The sequence below is a fragment of a genome, unplaced genomic scaffold (genome assembly GCF_019419815.1).
Source record: "Pyrus x bretschneideri cultivar Hongxiangsu unplaced genomic scaffold, Pyrus_bretschneideri_v1 Contig4, whole genome shotgun sequence".
NCBI lineage: Eukaryota > Viridiplantae > Streptophyta > Magnoliopsida > Rosales > Rosaceae > Pyrus > Pyrus x bretschneideri.
This window is the reverse complement of record NW_025999723.1, coordinates 72,493-95,077: the sequence shown is the minus strand read 5'-3', so window position 1 is coordinate 95,077 and position 22,585 is coordinate 72,493. Positions and strand designations below refer to the sequence as shown.

General features: G+C 36.7%; 2 protein-coding genes across 6 annotated transcripts; both read right to left on the bottom strand.

Annotated features, from left to right (window-relative positions):
* Positions 1-45: 45 nt before the first annotated feature.
* LOC103951480 lies at positions 46-8,424 on the bottom strand. Its single transcript, XM_018648473.2, has 14 exons — positions 8,255-8,424; positions 8,084-8,153; positions 7,789-7,860; positions 6,795-7,340; positions 6,408-6,698; positions 5,640-5,725; positions 5,434-5,528; positions 5,044-5,334; positions 4,362-4,868; positions 3,464-4,193; positions 3,078-3,308; positions 2,850-2,974; positions 2,039-2,433; positions 46-1,329 (listed from the first exon to the last, which is right to left on the bottom strand). Exons 1-14 carry the CDS (start codon positions 8,272-8,274, stop codon positions 307-309), a joined length of 4,482 nt encoding a protein of 1,493 aa, XP_018503989.2. The 5' UTR covers positions 8,275-8,424; the 3' UTR covers positions 46-306.
* A 6,073-nt stretch (positions 8,425-14,497) lies between these two features.
* Positions 14,498-20,464, bottom strand: LOC103951479 (GPCR-type G protein 1). 5 transcript variants are annotated; one of them, XR_007251263.1, is made up of 13 exons: positions 20,011-20,464; positions 19,782-19,882; positions 19,324-19,682; positions 18,998-19,076; positions 18,652-18,740; positions 17,986-18,078; positions 17,758-17,784; positions 17,553-17,639; positions 17,142-17,213; positions 16,544-16,674; positions 15,576-15,735; positions 14,938-15,188; positions 14,498-14,778 (listed from the first exon to the last, which is right to left on the bottom strand). XR_007251263.1 is itself a non-coding variant. In XM_009362855.3 (12 exons), the coding sequence occupies exons 1-11, from the start codon at positions 20,223-20,225 to the stop codon at positions 15,582-15,584; spliced, it is 1,407 nt and encodes a 468-aa protein (XP_009361130.2). In that variant the 5' UTR covers positions 20,226-20,464; the 3' UTR covers positions 14,866-15,188; positions 15,576-15,581. The 5 variants fall into 5 exon arrangements, 4 of the variants coding, with proteins under 4 accessions (XP_009361130.2, XP_048421614.1, XP_048421613.1 ...); XM_009362855.3 differs by lacking the exon at positions 14,498-14,778 and having other exon boundaries at positions 14,866-15,188; XM_048565657.1 differs by lacking the exon at positions 14,498-14,778 and having other exon boundaries at positions 14,866-15,188; positions 15,580-15,735.
* Positions 20,465-22,585: the final 2,121 nt, after the last annotated feature.

The following is a 22,585-nucleotide window of genomic DNA, read 5'->3' as shown; positions in this document are numbered from 1 at the left end:
GCAACATCTGGGATCTGGCCACTTTGTTGGCACATCGGCAACACATTGGCTTGCAAATTCCTAATGACTTCTTAAAATTATGGTGGCTTATTTCTCTTTATATACAAACAGCCGTAATAGTAATAGTAATACTACCGCACTCAAATACCAAACATCTAAAAACAGCACAGAAACACTAGAAAAAGTATTGGTAAATCCTATATTTGAGAAAGACCAACGACGCATCCAGGCAAGATCATCAGCCACGACTGCCACATGCATTTCAAACGCAACATAATTTACATAACGCAGCAATTCATCTTCACTTCATTTGTCTGGCAAGCGCCCAAAGAGAAGCAGTGATGTATTCACATGGTGTCTTTCAGGCAGAAGCTGCTCCGGTTTTGAAACAGGTTTCCCAGGTTGTTCCTTGTCTGGGAATGGGAATGAAAGGGAAAGGGAAAGCGATGCAGACACATCATCATCTTTCTCATCCACTACCGCTGCTTCTAAAGGCTCATCTTGGTTGTTGTCCTTCTTGTCTGCTGACCCAACAAAGAAGGGCAGCATTCCCTTATTTTGTGGTTTTGTTTCTCCCCCTAGAGCTAGCTCGAGACTTGGGAACCCTTCGCGAGACTTATCCTCATACCCTGGAGAGAAATCTTTCCACGGCACTGAGTGGTCAACTGGCCCAAAATGATGAACATGCCGTGAATCCAAAGGAAAGAAGTACCTTTCAGTATTTCCCAAGTCCTCTGGAATAACTTTCTCCTCACAGGCTTCAAAGCATCTCTTCTCCTCAACCACAGTGCTTGTACCTCTAGAAGTGCTACAGCTATCAAATCCACTTGAACCAATTTTTGGCTTCTTACTACCAATCTTGGCATCCATCTGTGTAATATTCACCTCATTCCATGGCATTTCTTGACTTGCTGCAGAAGTTGTTCTATCTGAAATAGGTATGTCTGGGTGTTTTCTATCACTAGGCTGACAAGAGTTGACTCTGGCTGCTTCTGGTTCCTTATATCCATGATCTCTCCCCAATTCCCTCTCTTGTTTAAAATCAGCTTTATCCATGTTCACTCTGTCCAGAATCACCTCCTCAACCCCTCTGGCGATACCAACCCTTTTCTTTCTATCTGGAAATCTCTCCTGACCCACACTCCCAGCAACGGCTACCTCTTGATGGGAAACAGGACGAATCTCCACAGAATCAGTGTCTTCCCTTTCAACAGAAGTGACCCAATGCACTTGCCTATTCTCACCTTTGTTAGAGCTATTTGACCCAGTTGTTGGAATAAAAGATTTAATTTCTGTGCCAACTCTGCTCTCTCGAATACAACTTTCCTGCTGCAGAATGCGAGACAATAACCCTTTAGTAAATATACGCAAATCTCAATGTCAAAACAAAACTGACCCAAAATATATCAACATCACAGTACCAACTTTTAAGAAATAAATTTTGACTAGGTAAGTTGAACCATGAGATGAGGGCCAAGCTTAAAATCCCAAACCTTCCTTACAAATTGTCCCTCTACAATACGGTTAATTAGTGTAGAGTACATCACATGACATATCACTCAGCGTGTCAACACATAGCACGGGTATCAATAAACATTCTTAGTCCAATGGATGATCATTGTGGAGTCATGTTCTGTGACATCAGTAATGCCATCTGTACTTCTACACCAAAGTGCAGGTGCTAAGCAAATAAGGATCTTTTGACTAAGAAATAATGTCATTAAGTCTTTTGACCACTGGTGAAAATATATGCATAACATCATAATCTAAAAACATCTAAAACAGCATAGCAACACTGGTCAAAATTGTTCAGCTTCACATTTTTAAGACTGAAAAGAATGAGAACAAGGCCTGCAATGACCTGATTGATAGCATCAATGAAGTCTAGTTCAGACGTTAGAAAGATACAAGAAAACTGCAAAGCAAAATGCTGAAAGAAATTAAACTCTCAGCATGACACACACACACAGATGACATACACCATTATGCACCTTATCAAGCCATATACATTCTGGAAAAGAAGAAAAAATAAAGTTACCAGGCAAGAAGTGATGCATTCAACTCCTTCAGACAAGCCAGTATTGTTTGTTGTGTTGGAATCAAGTCTACAATCCTGTACCACCAAGTTCACTTTTGAACCTGAACGCACCTCTTCAGGATAAGTATCTTTGTTCTCACGATCCTTACTAACTGTGGGGCCCATATGCAGACGCGCCTTGGAAGCACAGGGAACATCACAAGATCTGTCAGAAGGAGAAGATTCATCCATATGCTTAGGTATACATATGTTCTCACTCTCAGACAAAGTCATGGCATCAGTAGGAGCTTTATTGAATGAGTTTCTCGAGCTGGGAACACATGTCTCGGTAAAATCTAAACAATGCACCCTCATTGTCCTGAACACACCCCAAAGGAAAAATAGCATATTCCAACCTGCCAATGACAGAGAACAGATTTCAGCAGACAGTACTGACTCTAGCCTCTAGGTCAGCAAGAACAATGCTATTGCCACAAACAGTTGGCAATAAAGAGCAACTACTGCACCAATAACCAAAAATGAGGTCAAGCTGAAAGCACTCGAGGACAGGACCAAAAAGGCAAAAACATCAGCAAGACAAAAGAAGCAGCCAATTATTTAAAAGAAGACACCATCATACAGATTACACAACATGAACATTATCCCTATTTCTATACATGCTCCACAATTACAGGTTCGCAATATCAGCATCAGAACTTATTTATGCATTAAGCAGTTTAAGCCACAACTTGCACACAGCAGAACCGCATCAAACATATTGTCACTGGGTAGAACACCTAACCCAATATAATGAAACTTCAGAATTCCTTACGTTGTGATTTCTCAGGAAGCTGATTGGATGGGAATATCAGAAGTTCAACACCATCAAAATTCCCTTTGAGGGCGAGATCATTCTTGACCATAGCATCCAACAGGCTCTTGTAGTGTCTTTCGTAACTGCATCGAAAATTGAAACAATTGCATAATAGGCAAGAAAAAAATGATTTGGTGAAATAAAGAATTTGAAAATATTAAATGAAAAGAGTATATTTATCACTACCTATCAAGATCTTTGGCAAAGAAATAAAGTGCAATATTATCTTCTTTAGCACCACTTTGATGAAACTGTGATGGCCATACACTCAGGCGAGGAACTTCATTCAGAGGAATTTTGTGCGGAAATTTGTTTACCACTTCAAGGACCTTTGGCGATGCACAAGTTGACAAGTGAGCTTGAACTCCACCACATAAATCCAGAAAATTTCCACCTCTCCGCACTTCAAAACTCCCCCTGCATGAAAATAAGATAAACCTATCTTATAAGACATTTTCAACAAACATACAAAAAGGAAAACAGAAAAAATAACACCAGAAAGAAAAGGAAAGAAAATGTAGAGTATGAAGCAGACAAGATTTGACAACTAATAGAAACCAAGAGAACCATACTGCCAGATGTATTCATATTCTGGAATGGCTGTTGTCTTCACAAGAACAGACATTGCCCCTAAAGCATGATTATGAAAATCTTTCACTGTAGGCTTGCCCTGAGAATGAACAACAGAAAAAGAGTCTGCCACTTTGGAAGGGAACCCAGAATCAATGGGCTGCCCTGTAAGCTGCTTTAAATTATTGACAGTTGTATTATTGTAAGAGTCAGAAGGAGAAGTCCCAAGGATTGCATGACCATCAGGTGACTGCTCTTGAGTAGCTACTTCATAACTTAAGTCCATGTTCGACGTGGACAACTCGTCAGATTGATCGAGCACTCTGTTCTTTCTGTATATTTCAGGCTTTCGAAGCAAAGCTGCATGAATAGCATCTTTCAACCTATTACCTCTCTGTATCTCCTCCCTAGAACTTCTAGGAGCACAAGCATCAGTACCAGAAGTCTGTGAAATTCCAGCTCCGCCAAATTCCGTGTTATTACCTCTCTCTTTAAATTTTGGACTAGCTACAACAGCAGGCCTACAGCGAACAGAGCTCTCCCTGGCCTTATCATCCTGATCTGCCATTTCCCCTGATTGTGGTAACACATCTTCTAATGTTCCATCTAAATTAAAGCGTGATGTCTCAACGGTCCCAGAATAGCTGGATAAGGATTCATCCTTAGAGCTAACCTGGTTTGACCTTTGTTCAGAAGCAGAACTAGACATTCCATTCATAGATGAACCTCCACCTGCAATGGAAAACACATGGTGATACTTTAGATTATTAACACCACCTTGTCCAAGATACATAAACATCAAACTATACAAAGAAACATAAATGTATGACACAACCACGAGCTTGAAGAACACAAGTACAGAAATTGCCCAATTTCACCATCAAGAAGGAATAGACTTACCTGAAGCAACTTGAGTGTCAACACCTTTACGAGTAAGATTAGATTTTGATGAAGTACTTAATTTTCCATCAGGCAGTGCAACCTTTGGCTCTCGATTGCTCACAGATGAAAGCAAACTAGTCTCACCACGAGATGCAAGGTCACTCTTAGGAGTTGAGAAAATAGGACTAGCTGTTATCAAATTAGCCTTGGGGCGGTCTAGTTTGGACAAATTTTTTCTTTCAACTGTGCTCCACTCTTTTGCTTGTTTCAATCCTTTAAGATCTGGAACATGGCTAAATTTTGACGAGAGCATTTTAACTTTTGTTTCAGACACATTTGAACGCCCTGAGCTAGCAGATTTGAAAGACATAGATCTGCCCATCATTCTGGACACCACCCTCTCCTTCATATCAAGGGAAGCATGTTCTTTAGACCCCTTTTGCTTTTGAGGAACAACTTCATCTACAAGTTTGACTTTTGGTTTAGAGATTAAGGTGTTGAACGAATTTGACTTTGAAAATGTACCTGCAGACAGAAATACAATGAACTGTTGTTCTTTCTTAATATAGAACTCTCAAAAATGTTAAAAATGAGAAACAAGAACCCCACGAGACATCAGAAAGCAAAAGAGTTGCTATACAATAAAAAGAGGGGTAGAGATGGAGCATGAAACATGTGACCTGCATCAACAACTACTCACCCTTGGCCCGTAAACCGTTTGAAGGAGAACGTGCAGTTTCTGATATATCATTAGTAGACTGAGAAATCGGATAAGCTGACCTCAACCTGTCCTTATCTAAGCTTTTGAATGAAGATTCGCGTGATAAAGCACCCATTCTCTTAGGGCTAGATGCTTTTGGTGATCCCACACGCATTTCAAGAGCCTGCCTTTTCACAGAAGGAGCCATTTCTACGCTTTCTGCAAGTCTCTTGTTAGAGATTTGTGTACTCGTAATCACTTTCTCCATTCTTTTCACCTCCACATCTGAACCTTTAGAATTCAAATACAGAAAAGAAAAAATTAGTGCGTTTCACAACTAAATAACAGCACATTAGCATGTGTTAACTAATATAATTCAATCTGCTTTACCTTGCTTCTGGTTATCGGTTTCCTCGGCAAACTTGCATTCTTCACACAGCCATGGACCTTTAGGAACTCTCCGAAGCATTTTTCGCATACAATAGCTGTTTTCAGCAATAATAATGTTTTAAGAAATTTTTTATCAAAAGCATGAGAACAAAATAAAATATCACAAGAAAAATCCTGACATCAAAAATAAGATGAAAGACTATTACATGTGTTCTGCACCATCGCTGCACCTACTACACATGGCAAGCATATCTTCGCGGCCTGCATCCCCACAAATATCACATACTTTTACCTGTTTATGACCCCAAAAGAAAAGGCAACAGTTTTTAGTTTTTCAGCTCAAAAATGAAGAAGCCAATACAGGAAAGGAGAAGCTATAAAGCATGTCACTTACAAATAAAAATAACAAAAGATAAAACAAAAACGTTCACAAAGCCTCCACAAGGAGCCAATAACAAAAATGGATAGACAACCCCTCCTTACCCTTAACATGATGCAACTATCTAAAGTCTACTATCTCTAACATAAAGCATAAGATAATTAGGCCACAATATAGTAGAATACATCACGCATACCCCTCCTAACGAGCACTGATCCACTGGGGTAACATCCTTCAAATTAAAATGTGAAGTACTAGCGCAAAAAAAGAAAACATTTAACAATCTCTTAACGAATATCAGGGGATGTTTTCTTAATGACACTGAAAAAAGCTGCAAATACTTGTTATCTCTATATTATCTCTGAAATCTGCTAATCAACATTAGGCTAATCATAAAATTAAGTGACAATGACAACATAAATCAAGAAGCTTATATTTACAGACCTTCGGAGCTAACTACTAGCAAGAAAATATCATTTTATATGAAACCATATAGGGAGACACGTGAAGCCAGAAAAAAATTGAGGGGGAAGAAACACAAAGAACAAATAGCAAACAAATCATACATTCAACTTTTATGGGGGATGGAACTCACATCATGCTCCACAATGTCCGATTCATCACTGTCATCCCCAGATGCAGATTGCAAGGGCTGCATGTCAGCTACTTCAACCAACTCACTAGACTTAACATCTTTCTTACCGTGATCCAAACTCTTTGAAGCATCATCTTTTGGGTCTTGTCCATTACTCTCTACTTCTGTCTTTGGACATAATTTTGTAGGGACCCCTAAACTTTTATAAGAAACAAATTTCTGGCCAACAATAATATCCGACTTATTCTTAAATGATGAATCCACATGTCCAAAAAATTCTGGCAGTTTTCCCTGCATATGGGAAGATGTATCCTTTCCTAAATCAGTTAAAAATTGCATTAAAGGAAAGAGATGTACCAATTCGTGAGTAAAAGCAAGAGGTTGCACCTTTTCTGTGCTATCACCAGAATCTCCAGCTTTTACTGTGTCCGACATGACTGACTTATGTGCCTTTCCAGAAGCTAAACTACAAGACAAATTCTTCCATTCTACATTCCTGTTATGGTTACTGACTGCTTGATTTGCATCATTGGCTCTACTTATACATGAAATGTTATCATCATGGACTTCAACAGATGTATCAGAAGACCTCATTGTTGCTTTGCTTTCAGCATTTTCAGACAAAGAATCGTGACTTGAATTAACACTAAGCAGGTTACTAGTCTCACTGGTGGTATGTTGTAAACTGTCACATGCTTTTCGCTTAAAAGAAGATGAAGCATCTCCCACATTGATAGAATATTGACTAGCCGCATTAACACGACAGGTTTCATCAGAAAATTCATCAGCCTTTGACCCCATAAATGATCTATTAAGATGCAGACAAGATGAACAGGGAGCAGAGCACACTTTACAAGCACCACACTCGCCACTAATATGAACTTTCCCACCTATGGAATGCTTACCAAACGCTTTTACAGATTGAGATGACACCTAATAAATACAAAGAACCAAGTTAGTAGTGGCAGCAATACATAAATTAACAATGGAGGATTAAAAAGATATAGGAAAATCCTGACTTCGCAGCATTGAACGTATGAGAGCATGGGAAACATAAACATCAAATAAAATCCCACACCCAATGTCACTCTCAGCTTAAGGGAGTAAGGAAAAAAAACATATGCAGGAAGATGCATGTGAGAATCTCTTCAACTGGCCTGTTATATTCCCATGAATGAAAATTACTAAACTTGGAATTTGGAACAAGGAGAGAACTTTCAAATTGACATACAACAATTCCCTTGTTTGAATTTATAATAAACAAAGAGATATACAATTTGAAGTTCATAATTTCCACCTAAATAGCTGTAATTTCTGAAATTCCAAAAGAGTGAGTAATTTAAGAAAAAACAACAACTATGTACACCACCACCTCCACTACCTGGTCATCACCACCATCAGTGCCACGCTGAACACATCTACCAAACACCACCCCACATTTACAGATTGGTGCCTATAAAAGAACAAACATAAAATTCCGTCTTTAAATCCCATTACACTTTAGGTTAGCCAAACAAGACTTGACAAATTCTACAACGGCCAATTCCATCATTTTAAGTTGTATCATTTTGGAATTCCTCAGTAAATTCCTCCAATGTTCCTAAAATCTGAATTTAATCATCCATTACAACGCACTCCAAATCAGCGAGAAATGGCTAGAGTGAAATTATTTCTACCTGAATGATCGCCGGATGGTCAACAAAAAACCCGAAGTTTAATAGCCTATTTTCTTTGAAATAAGGGCTACTGCATGATATAGGAAAAGAAAAAACTGAAAATAAACAAAGGAAAAGAAAACTGAAAATAAACAAAGAAGAAAGAAGGCAAATTACCGAGAGTCATCTCACCATAGTCCTCTGAATATCATAATCAACACTTCAACAGGCCGGCCTTTGCATGCGATCACTACCTCTCCAGACTCCAGACTCCAAATTTCAGATTCCAGACTGATGCGATATAACCAGAATTACATTAAGCCCAATCTACGGTACCCAATAATACAGTACGGACTCCAATCACTGTATGAAAAGTAAATCAATTTAGAGAGAGACTAATGCAGCAGTGAAGATGCAAACCAAACGCAAATTAAATAATTAAAGAGGAGTTTTTATCAGGACCCATAAACCCAAACAATGAAATCCTAAATTCCCAATACAAAGCCATCGCCCATTGCCAATCAATCCAATTATCAATTCAGCGAATAATCCGATCACACAAAACAAAATCAAGTAATCAAATCAAAAGACAAGAGAAGAGAAGCAAGTCGGTTAGCAATTACGCGCCTCTGATTTCCTAACTCCCCCTTCCTCCCTTCCTCCCTTCCTTCCAACCTTCGTTCGCCGAGGCAATCGTCCGTCCAAGTCCCAACCCCTAGTCTAATCTAATCGAAACCCCAAACAAACACTCGGTATTGCAATGTCCTTTGCGATGCTGCCGCACGATTCAATTAAAGCCCTAACTTTCCCAGCATATGACATTCAAATCAACTCTCAGACAGAACCACATAACCATCTACTCTAACCACACACAATCTCATTCATACATATAATAATGTTTTTGTAAATACAATAATACACGCATATGCATACATATATATAGATGACATGGATAGACACAAATCAAAAAAATTAAAATCATCCAATCATAAATAAGTTAATGAACATAACTAACACTTGGTGGTGACAAAAAAATACACCCCATATGTATAGGAGGCGGTGGATCAAGTGGCAAAGATTTTGACAAAAGATAGTGTTATTCATAGGGGTGCAATTTAGGTTGGGCCAATCCGAACCCGACCATGTCTAATTCGACTTTAAATCCAAACAAGCGAGTTTTTTTTTTAGTTATAACCCGCCCTAACCCAACCCAATTTCAACCTGTTCATTGATTGGGTTTAGTTGGACTGACCATTTTCCCGTCCAATCCCAACCAAACTCAACCCAACTAACCAAACCCCAATCTAACCAGATTGTAACTTATACTATACCCAACTGAGCCAAGTCCAAAAATCAACGCCCTTTCTAATATAATAAATTACCGTTTATAATTACTTAAGTTTTTAGGGAATAAGAGACTTTGATTAGTCACCCATATCCGTAGTCTCAAATCCTAAAGCTGTATAGTAAATTGATTTATGAAATTTAAGTTAGTTAGTTTTGATGCTACTTGGCTTAATTTTTTTTAGGAATTCTTGGAAACTAAGTTGTTACAAGATTAAACTTGAAAAAATTGGGCAACTCGAACCCAACCTAAGTAAACTCTAACCCAATTAAACCCGAGCCCAAATGAACCCGAATGAAGCCCAACTCGAACCCGACCCCGAATTGTAAAAGTTAGGTTAGGATTCGGTTGACCTTCCAACCCGCCCAACCCGTTCAACCCGCCCGAGTTGCACCCCTAGTTATTCAACATCCATTTTTACCTTTCTACACAATCCTATTAATTTGTCCTTTGATTTTCTTTAATTCATTTGATCCGACGGTTGAAATTTAAGAGAACACGTGAGAGGTAAGAATGAGTATGTGAATAGCACTATCATTTAACAAATATTTTTACACTCCTTTATCATTAAATTTTACAATATTTAACAATCTTCATTAATTTAGAAGTGATGTGAAGACTTTTAAACATTATAGATTACAACTAATAAGAAAAACACTAATTTAAATTAAAAAATAACTAATATAATTAAATTCAAATATCTAATTTAAATTGGTGTTCTTCTTAGGAGAAATTACACATAAAGTATACTTTTATTACTTAATCTTATGTTAAGACAACACTTTTTTAACATTTCATAGAGGACAAAAGGTAATATATGTAAAACATGACATTATTAGTCTTTTTTTTTTTTTTTTTTTCTCTAGAGTGTAAGCTACAAAAATACCCTTTATAATGGTAAAGTCTTTTCACACTTTCATCCCCTCATTTGTTACTCCTCTGTCTCTTTCTTTCTTCAAGAAATATTAGGCCGAACAAAGCAGAGCTTGAAATATTGTCAATCGGCAATTTGCCTTTTGATCCAGTTCAAATTCGTTCTGATTTCTCTATTTTTTTTTTTTTTCATTAATTCAACTTTGGGGTCGTGTTGCAAGTACAAATTCCTAAATTTTTGTATTTTACTTTCTTCCTCACTTTCTAGGCAGCCAAACAGAGGACAAACAAAAACTAGAAATGAGAAGCAAAATGCCCATATGGATGAGCAATCAAGAAGCCCTTAAAGGAGTCACAGGGAAAGGGGCAAACACTGAATTGAAGCATGACAAACTTCTCAATCGAGTATTTGACCTTGAAGTAACAGACGTCAACGTGGTTGAACTGATTTTGCAAAAATAGTCGAGGACGGGTTGAATTGATTCTGCAAAAATGGTCGAAGACGGCTTGAGCTGATTCTTGAAAAATGGTCGATGATGGGTTGAACTGATTATGCAAAAATGGTCGAGGATATGTTGAACATATTCTACAAAAATGATTGAGAATGGGTTGAACTTATTATACAAAAATGGTGGATGACTGATTGAACTGATTATGCAAAAATGGTCGAGGATGATTTGAACTGATTCTACAAAAATGGTCGAGGGCAGGTTGAACTATTCTGCAAAAATGGTCAATGACTGATTGATTTGATTCTGCAAAAATGGTCAATAACGGATTAAACTGATTCTAATAGTAAAGGATACAAACTGATTCTACATATAGTTTCAAAACTGATTCTATAGAAATAGTGGAGGATGAGTTAAGCTTATGGTACATATTAATTTTGTTGGAGTTAGTGAGGTTTGGGTTCTATTAACAGCTCTGATATTTGAAAACATTGTTTCCATGTTTTTAGGCAGAGCTTAGTTGATCCTATGTATGCTTAAAAACTAGCGAAGTTCCTTGACATAATATAAAAGCACTATTTTGGTTCCTACTAAACACCAAACTACTTCTTTACTACTAACATAAGCTCTACTAAATAAAAGCGCTTTATAAAGAAATACTTTTTTTTTCAAGAAGTACTTTCAAGTGCTTTTTCTTTTAATTTTTTTTCCTTTTAAATAATAATTCCAACATATGTATATTTAAAGTACTTCTAGAGCAATCTCAAACTGCCATAATTCTCAGGAACATGAAGGTTGATCCCAAAACACTATTTGTTGATTCCAATTCAAGCGTCAGAAAACTTGAACAACTATAAAAAAAAGTTTAATTAGAAGTTGGAGGCTCCATTTTTTCTTTAAAATAATTCCTACTTTATGTGAAGGGGAACTAAGCTAAACCAAACGAAGCGCTAACTACAGCTAAGAAATTAAGAATCAAATCAACATAAATATTTATAAGTTTTTATCATTAATGCGAGTTTTTGCTTAAATCTCTTACTTATGCACAAATGAAGAGCCTAAGAGCATATTTAATGGCCTAGGCAAATTGATCATCTTGACTCAAAATTGAATTAACAACTTTTAGCCCAACAAACTTTGCCTAGTCAAATTGAGCTTAGGCACCTTGAGAGACCAACCTAGTCCCAGCCCAAGCCTCGGGCAACGTGGAACTCACTTAGGTCATGTCCAACCGAAGAAGGGCCAGATGGCTCGTTTTAGTCCTATAGGCATCCAAGAAATTAATATTTTAATGAACAGTGCCAAACCATATTTCTTACCATCTCCAACCGAGGGTAGGCCAAATATAGTCCTGTGACAAAAAACCATCTTCAACCGAGGGGGCCAAAGGATCATAGGCCAAACATAATCTATTATTTTAATTGAATTAATATGGTTACTTAAATTAAACTACGTTAATAATTTTTCGAGATGTAATCTCAATAATTTTTTTTGATAAAATTTCGAGTGACACGTGTCGATAGGGTCATTAGATTGCATGCATTGGCAATGGAAATGGAAGTGGAAGAACCGTCTCATTGGATGGCAATGAGGCTTTAGCGGAATGTCGAGAAAGCCAACTATTGTGTTAGAGGCGGTTGCCTCGTTTGACACATGGATCTGGCATGCTTTCTTTGGAGTCCTTGGATCCCAAAATAACATTACAGTTCTTGGGCGTTCACCCCTCTTCAATAACATGACGGAGGGTAAATCACCTCAACTTGACCACTACATCAACGACCATCAATACAATATGAGGTATTACTTGGCAGATGACATCTACCCAAAGTGGGCGACACTTGTTCAAGCAATTCCAAACCATGTGGATGACGTCCAAAAGTGGTTTACCTTACACCAAGAGGCATACCGGAAAGATGTTGAGAGAGCCTTTGGTATTCTACAAGCATGGTGGAAGATCATCAAGCAATTGGCAATAGGGTGAAATTGAGGTAAATTGAACTCCATCATCATGTCATGCATCATATTACACAACATGATTGTGGAAGATGAGCGCAATGACTATATTGATGGAGAATCTGATGATGACAACCAAGATGATCCAAATAGGTCAAGGAGGGCTCGTGCAAAAATATATGATGGGCCTAATTTGCCCTTCGATCCAAGAACTGGTAATATCTCGTTAAACGAGTACATGAGACGCAATACGATAATACGCTCACGTGTCACAAACAAGTACCTACAGCAGGATCTTATTACACATCTTTGGGCCAAAAGAAGCATGGAGTAGACATTTAAGTTTTATGTTGTTAAATGTTTTTTTTAATGTTGTTTAAGTTTAATGTTATTTAATGTTGTTTAATGGCTTAAGTAGTTATAGGGAAGAAAAAAAATTAGATTTTTAAATTTTTTTTTTTTTTAAATTTGGAAAAAATAAAAAAAAATTCAAATCCTACAGCTAGCTAGCGTCAGCTAGCTAGCGTCAGCTAGTAGCCGTTGGGCTTCAAAATTTTGGATCGGCCCAGGCTGGCTGGTTGGCTAGTTTGGGCCAGCATGTTGGCCCGATTATGCAATTGTGGCGGGCCCACGAGTCCTTTGGCCTAACCTTCGGTTGGAGACGATTTTCATGTCATTTCGAGCTATTTTTGGTCTTATAGCCCTTTGGCTGGATCGGTTGGAAATGACCTTAGAATCCTAGTCTTTAGCTCTTCACCACTAAAACAAAAAAATATATATTAATAGGTTAGATCATTGTATTGAAAGGCTAGATTTTACCTCTAGCCTTCGACCCTTCCCTACACATTAAATATGCTATAAGTAACATATGTGGGTGCAGAGGGAGGGATTTACCCACGTTAAGCTTTTAAATCAAAATCTTGTACGGAAAAAGATGCATCTTTTCTTTCTAAGGTAATTGTATAAATGATCTTTCAATTTTAACCCAATTGGAGTAATGGTCCCTCAACTGAAAATTCATGATCATTAGTCTCTTAACTCATCAAAACGTGCAACTATGGTTCTTTTTGTAACTCCATTAGAACTTCTGTCAAAATAAGTCACATGTCACGCACATGAGGCTGAATCAATGGGCAAATATGAAAAACCCAAATGTGAAAATTTGTAACAATAGTCCCTTAACTTTAACTCAATTGGAGAAAATGATTCCTCAATTTTAACGCAATTGGAGTAATAATCCCTCAATTTTAACCCAAGCGTAATAATGGTCCTTCAAACTTGACTCATTTTGACATAATTGATAAAGAAGACTATAGTTGCACGTTTTAATGAGTTTAGGAATCAATGGTCATGAAATTTTAGTTCAAAGCCCATTGTAAGCACCCTATCCTCCTTCTTTGTACGGTTCATTTCTCATATATAGAATATCTTACTTTCTCAAAAAAAAAAAAAAAAAAAAGGTCATATTTTACCTATTTTTATTTTTATTTTTATTTAAAAAGTCATATTTATATCAATTAAAATTTATTTTTATTCAGTTGGTTTGTTTTTTTTTTTTTTAAATTTTGTAGTCAATTACTTTAATGTCAGATAATTTAGAGCTCATTTGATATTCTATTTAAGGATTGGACTTTAAAACTTGAATTTTCTTAAAAACAGGGGTTTTAAATTCATACTTCATATATCAAATGACTTGTTTGGTATGGAATTTTATTAAATTCTTGAAAACAATTTTTAAGGAAAATTGAAATTAGATAGAAACAAAGCTGATCTGTTATAAGAAAACTGAAATTAGATAACAATCAATACACGTCTGAATCTAGTGATCACCAACATCAATTTGAATTAAACATGGTTATTTTGGTGTCCGATGAGAGAGAAGCGAACGGGAGGAGAGAGAGAGGACAGAGAGAAGGTGAAGAGAGCGGAGAACAGTGAGGATACAGCGATCCCTTCGAAGCCTTGTTGCCGGCGTTGGCCACACCAACCTTTCCCACAGTTGGTGATCTTTGCCTCTTCACTCTTCTTCGACCGCTTGGACTCGACACCAATTTCAAATCGCAAAGTCACAGCGAAGAAGAGATCGGGAATCAGGACTAAGAAAAAAAAACAAAAACGAAAACGAAATAAATATGGGACTAAATTCAAAGCGTGGGAAGAATTCGAGCTTTGAGAGGAAAAAGTAGAGAATCTGCACATGGCAATGATGGCATTATGGCAGAGAATATGACAAACAAACTAATAAGGAGGAGGACCCCGTTCATTTCCTTCCTCCTTCCCAGTCTCAGCTTACAATACAACGCAGCGCTGCAGCCCTTCGGCCCGTTCGTGTAAAACCATCCTCGCCATCCACATGACAAGATCATCAATCAATACACGTGCAAAAAAAAAAAAAAAAAAAAAAACCTAAAAATTTGGCCGACCGTTGGATGTAATACATTCGGATTCCTCATCCTTTGGTTGATCATGTAAGAAGTGTTAGCTCCAACATACCATTTAGCACCTGCTGTAATGCAAATAATACAAGAAAACCTATCATATCATTAGAAAACTTTAATAAATTAAATATAAAATTATACTTGTCCATATTTGAGAATCGATATCCATAATCTTGCATGTGCTGCTTAAGCAATTGGCATGCTACTATATAAGATACCTAGGTTACAAATTACTTCATAGAATAATTAGACTGAGTGCATATCAGATAACTAGATGAATTATATTTGAAATAACTATTATGCAATCGGCCATTTAAAACCCATAGTTTTCTTCTTTTTCTTCTTATTAAAATCTTGGCATATAAGATAGCAATAGTCTAAACAAACAATTTAACCTTTAAATTTGATACAATTCTTATTCTTTTTGGAATTCAAAAGGTAAATTTGTTACATACTTGCCATTAATCAATCGGGTGTTTGTCAGCTTGCCGAGAAGTATAATGTGCAGAAAGCAAAAGCAAAGAAAGGAAAGCACTGGCCACAAAGATTGCATCAAACCACCGGTGATAGAAGTCAAACTGAATATCTCCACCCAATACGTCTGTTATGATCATCCTGCCAAGAGATAATAGCTCTCTTTAAAACTAATCCAACAGGTCAGAAGCTACCTAAATGACGGACTGAAAGCAATCAAGCTTATATGACAGAAGACCGAAAAGCTTCTGATGGCCATCATTTGGAAATCCGCACTTCTAGACAGGACATGGCTAAAGCCGCAATCATTTCCTTTACAAGCTTCACGTTTTCATTTAAATACAAATATGGTAATATACTTTTACAAGGAATAGGATAGTAAACCTTTTTTCAAGTAATATGATTGTTATTAAACTTTTGAACATTTAGTCATCCAGTCATAATATCTTTTATATAGTATGGTACTATAAATTGTGAGTTCCATATTTCAATTTATTACATAAAAAGATATTAATTCCAAACATATTGTGCATGTAGTTTACATTTACAAAAGGAAATATTCTTCAAGCTGATACTATTGTCATTATATGGGTTCATCTTACAAGCCAAAGTATTTTGGCCGGTTACTCTTTGTCATTAATCCCTTGCATACTTCTATATGTAGTATAGATAGAAGAACATGTTTTATTTAGAAATTGAGAACATAGGCAACTTATAATTTCATGTAAATGTATATAAAGTTCATTTCAAAGTTTTAAGGCATGTTTCTAGCCTAACAAAACACAACATTTAAGGAATTCCAGGTGCACTGTGTACACTGGAGTAAATTAATCTTGCAATTAAGCTCAATACAACTGACCAAAATTCATAAACATAACCACGCCATTGAACACCAAGGGAAGACAGAAGAACAAAAACAAGAGTTGACAAACATAAAATATCAGCACACCTGTACTCAGTTGCCAAGCTTTTCCTTATCAATAGAATAGAGGACACAAAGTACATTCCCATAATTTCAGACAGAAACAATACAACATTGCTAGAAGATCCACTTCCAACTCTGGAAACTGCAAAAAAGAACTGTGCACAGCAAAGCCAGAAAGTTAAGCCGTAAAGATGATCTGTTTTATGCTTCCATCAGTTGCTCTTCAACAACCAAATACCAATGTGGACTAAGGCCTATTCCCAGAAGGTGATTAAAACGGGACTAAGGCCTGGGTCAGCTGAATTCATTTATTTCCTTGATATAATTACAGCACTAGCATGTAAAACCTAAGACCAAAGTGGGAGCATCTGGTTCTTATCTCCAGATCCAGAAAAAAACTCTGGTTCTTATCTCCAGATCCAGAAAAAAACTGTCTTTCAAGTTTCAACTTTCAGTATGCAACTCAGTCAATAAAAAAAACAAGCATTCAGAAATCATTTCTTTTTCCTCAAGAAACTGCAGGCTGTATTTTGAAAGTCAGTCTGAAGAAATCCAATCAGTGGATTGAGGTTCTCCAACTTAAATTAGAAATAAATAACAAGGCAGGCATAAGAAGGGTTACCTTCATTAAATTAGTCAAGAATCCACGAACTGATATAACAATCAACATTCCAATGAACAAGAGTGAAATATACTGTCAATAATGAGAACAAATTAAGTATCAACCATGTGTTCAATAGTCTGACCAATCATCCATAATAAAAATATTTGCAATCCATAGTAGTAAAAATGGAAAATGAAAACTAGCACATATGAAAATAAGGCCAAATCAGGAGTCCAAATGTATGAAATTGTGATTGGCATATAGTCTGTACCACGAATATATATTATAAAAAAAGTAATATAATATGTAACTGCAAATTTTTCCATTGAGAGGGAAAACACCAAAATACATTATTCAACTGCAAGCTTGCAGGTTTAGATAGAAAACCAAAAGGTCTGCAATGAAGGTGTAAATGTTAAGCTAACTAACCTGTGATAGCAATGCTGCATTGATACCAATGTCAAAGAACTGCAAGAATATGCTAATTGTCATCGTCACAGGATCCACAGAGCCAGCCTGTCAGAGAACATATTACTATTTACCGAAAACAAAAATCGACACTAATAGGGTAGAAATCAGAAACAGACATGTAAGCAAGTGATTATAGGCAATACATGAGACATGAAAGAAATACCTCTTTGAAAACTACACTTTGCAAAGACTGCACAGAGAAATTAATAGTCAGCACTTTTTCAAAAATCAAAAGTAGTAACTTCAAGAAACACTTGGACCAGTTTGAAATTTTCCCTCTCCATTAACATGAAGAAAATAAAATTAACATCAGCAAACTATGTAACTAAAGTATCTTCAATTCTAACAACCTCATTGAGTACAAAAAAATAAAAAAAAATGCATCCCATACCTTAATCATTTTATATACACAGTAGATTGAACATGCATAACCTAGTAGGTTCTGCATATGACCCCTCCAGGTTCGAGAATAAGCAGCAGCCTCCTGTCAAGTAATAATAATTTAAGTTCATATGCCTTCAATCAGGCACAGGTTTAAAGTATTGAAACAACCAGTGGTTCATATAAATCTTCGTTTCATCACCTTCAAGTTTCAATCACTATGCTTCAGCACATTTTGGCCATTAAATATGGGTAAACATAATTATGCCCTAACTTTAGTTAACTGTGTCACTTTTATCATCTACTACACTCTTAAATGGCACATGGAATTGAGTTTTAAATAGCCTACACAAATTTCCAATCCACAAATCTTCACTTGTAAGTTGTAATACCTTCAATTGAGAAAGAATAGTTATTAAAATATTATCACGGTGAATTCTTAATGGTTTTGAAGAGAAATTTCCCTTCATCCAAGCTAGCACCTAAGTTCCAGTCTTGCACCTAGGCTGAAAAGCCATAATGCCTGAGGTGCATTTTAACAGAAGTTCATGAAAATTGTATTACTTAAAATAACAGATGCATGGTTCAGTACAAGCAATCACATAGATCAGCAGTCCCATAGGGAATCATTTAAAAATTATATCATATAACTGAAATTACAGAACTGGAAGTAAACCTTTGCTTGACGAAGCTCGTATATTTCTAGGAATAGCTGCTTTGAAAGCTCTTCCAATGCTAGCACTTCTGCTTCCATGTTTCTGATATCTGTGTAACCGAAAAGAAAAAGGGGGAGGGAAAGAAGGGGACATAAGTGAAAACAGACAACTGTGAAGTCCTTACAGAGTAATCGCACTATGTTGATGGTCTGGAAAGCTTAAAAGACAACATAACTAGTAGGTCTCAACTCATGCAAGTAACATGGCTGGAGAAGTATTAGAGAACTTTACAAATTAAAAAATCAGTTCTTTCAAAAGAAAATATGCAAGATCTTATCATAAGAAAAAACATAAAGCAAAACCAACCTTGCTCCTTTTGATCGTCTTGCACAGATCGCACAACAGTGCCAACAATTCTTTTAAAGAAAGATCTAGCTTTTAATTTCTGCAACATATAACTTTATTTAGGCACAAGTCGGGATTGTGTTTATAAACACTGCTAACAACGAAAACCATAAAGATACGCTAATACAAAATGCAGTTTATAAGTAACACCATTTTGAACAACAGAATAAGATTATGATAGAGTTAGCACAATGATATGCAATACAAGTAACTTTGGGAGTATAGAAATCAAGATGCACGAGTATTTACACCCGAGAAACAGAAAAGTATAGGATAGTGAAGAGAACCTCTTCTGATCCTTGAATGCGTTCCATCTCCATTTGAGAAAGAATGATTTTCTTCTTCTTAGCAATACAAGTCTCGATGGATTGCATGAGCTGTCTTTCCAAGGACTTGATCTCAGTTTCCTCAATTTCTCGGATAAAGAGAGATAAGTAACTATAGGGTAAATTGACAGCTCCAAAACCAGACAAGACAGCCATGACAGTAACGCCAATGACTCCAATGCGACTGACCAACTGAGGCATGGTGAAGAAGCCTTTATCAGGGGAAGGCATAGGGAAGTGAATGCCCATGCGCCAAAAAGCATAAAGGAAGGCTAGCAAGAACAAGAAGGATCCAAAAGCAGCGCGTTCCTTCCGGAACCCTGAGATGAATAGATGAAAAGATTGAAGTTAAAATTAAGTATGGTAGTATAAGGTGTTTGTATGAGGCTAGGGGCCCTAGAGGCAGTGGGTAGGCGTACCATTGTTGCAGAGCATCAAGAAACAATGATAATAAGGCAACATGAAAACCAGTAACAGTATGAGACAAAACAAATCCAGCTTCCAGTTGAGCCATCGGGCCCTGCAACCAAATCATACAATTTATTTTATAGAAATCAAATGCAAATGCAAATAATTAAATTATGCAATCAATCATGAAATCATAGTTTACTTGTAAACAGAAAAGGAAATGAAAATAAATATATTAACCTTTGGGAGAGAAGGGGGATGATCTCGAAGAGGACGAGCTGCAGAAGATTGCAGGAGAAGGCGAAGACGACGCTGAAGATGATCTGAACTAAGACCCTCTTCTCTTCGTACTCTTTGTAGAGCCTTCGGTTCAAGAACCACAGCCCCGCCCATCCCAGCAGCCCTAGCGATCCCAACGCCACCACTCCTTCGTAGATTGCCCAACCCCAACCCATCTATTCTCTCTCTTGTGGGAATGAATTCGATCCTTGATCCTCCTCCTCACTATTGAGTATTGACTATTTACTATCCTGATTGAATTCGTAATGGCATCCTCCTAACTTTTCATACAAACCATAATTCAATGCAATTTCGAGATGTTAACTCACTGGCAAATTCTGTTCCAAAAAAAAAAAAAAAAAAAAAAAATCACTGGCAAGTGGGAACCGAGAACGATTTCTCCTGTTTCTTTTTTTTTTTTTTTTTTTTATCTGGGGAACCTTTTTTCGATTTTCTCGGCAAATGAGAGAATGAAATTTTGTTGCGGGGAAAATTAAGTTACGTTTGTTTACAATTGTATTTTTTGGGTGTTTTAATGAAAATGATTTGGGTATAGTTTATTTTGACAAAAAATCGTCTTATAATTTTATTTAATGAAAATAATTTTGTGTTTAGAAACAAAAAGGAAAAGATCTTCAATTTTAACAAAAATGATAAAAGTTTTTTATAACAAAAAATAAAATAGAGAAAAATAATAAAAAGTTGACGAGTGTGCTTCTATCACACACATATGATTTCTGAAACTAAACGTACTTATAATATTTCTGAAACTGAACCGTACTACATTGTTTCTGAAAATGAACACTATTTTTTAAATTAAATGGTACTACAATATTTTTGAAACTGAACATTATTTTTGGAGACCGAATACTAATTATTTTTGAAGCTAAATACGAGTACTAAATTATTTCTGAAATTGAACACAATTACTACATTATTTTTGAAACTGAACACATATGATTCGAATCTCATATGTTCTCAGCACTGGCACTTACTCTATTTGGATAGAAGAATTTGGGGAAAAATAAAGGTCTATAGGCGGGTTTGATTGTCCATGGAAGGTAAGAAGTAAATAGTAGGATATTTGAAGTGGAAAAAAAAAAGTCATTTCTTGAGAGCCTTTTCGATCACCTTGTTAATTACGTGAACAAAAAAAATTTACGTGAACAATAAAAATTTGAATCAAGCCCATTCTGAACATGTAAAAATCTCTGATCAAAGTGACATCAAATCTACTTCTCACTAACATTTATGTCGAATAAAAACATAACTTAAGAACGATTTGGTCATCAAATCATTCATCTTTGGAAAGAATCTGCAAAACGCACTATCTCAAATTCAAGAACCAAATCTTCTTCTCATTCTAGTAGCTATTTCAGAGTGATGTAAAGAACATTCTAACAGTGAATAGCCTTCCTAAATAATTATTCTATACACGAGAATGTTGTCAAAAGTATTATGATGATCGATTCTCTCCTTTCGGGAGAGAGCTTCTCTCCTTCTGTGAGAATTCTCCCCCTTGGTGTGGGTTTTCATCTCTGTTTTTCTCCTTGCTGCCACCGATCCTAGCTATGGCTAGGGTTGGTGGTAGCCCCTTACTCCTCTTGTTTTCCTTTTCTTTACTTTTGTTCCTGCTTGTTTTTTCCTTTACCTTTTTGTTGGTTCAATCTTCTCCTCTTCTCTCTGGTGTCTCTGGTTTACTTCACCAACTCCCCCTTCTTCATTTACTTTTCCCTCCACCTCCTTTATTTTCAACGTTCCACACCTTACCCTTTCCACTTGGCTCACTCCTCCATTTATCTCACACTCTAGATCGGGTTCCACTAATCACCACAGTGAACGCGAATCTTCACGATTCTCGTTTAGAAGGAAGATGTGTAGAGCTTCAGATTTTATCGATGCTCAGGTGTTCTCACCACCTTCTTGCCTCAACTTGGCCTTGTTGCCTCTATCGTTCGTGGGTTGTTTCCTGCGAGCTTCCTTCGATTCGTGGTGCCGATCTTCAATGTGCTCTTTGGAGGTTGTTGAAGTCTTCTTTTTATTCATTTTGGGGGCTTGATTTGGCTTGATTTTGGGCCACTGTTTCAAGTTTGGTGGTCCTTCTGATGGCAGCAGCAGCAGAGGATGCAGCGGTAGATGATGCAGGCTCTAAGGGTTTTTTTCCTATTTTCTGTTGTGCTTGGTTTTGTTGTACATTGGAGGTCCATACTTTGTTGTTGTGTTTGTTTTGTATGTGGGTCTCTCTTGTAAATGTGTGTTGTTGGTAATAAAACAACCCTTTGTCAAAAAAAAAAAAAAATAATAAAAAAGGTATTATGATGGTCGAATCTCTTTAGGAAGTGTCATCCCAAGCAATTAGTCATATTAGGAAAGACAAGAGTCTACTCCATTCTCACAAAACTTCAAATGGGAAATCTTGGGTTATGATTATCATGGGAGATATTTTGTTACATTTTCATCGAAAATGACGAGAGCGAGAATATGAGGGGAGCATTGAAAGTTCTTACTATTGTCGGTAAAGCTCCCAATAACTAAA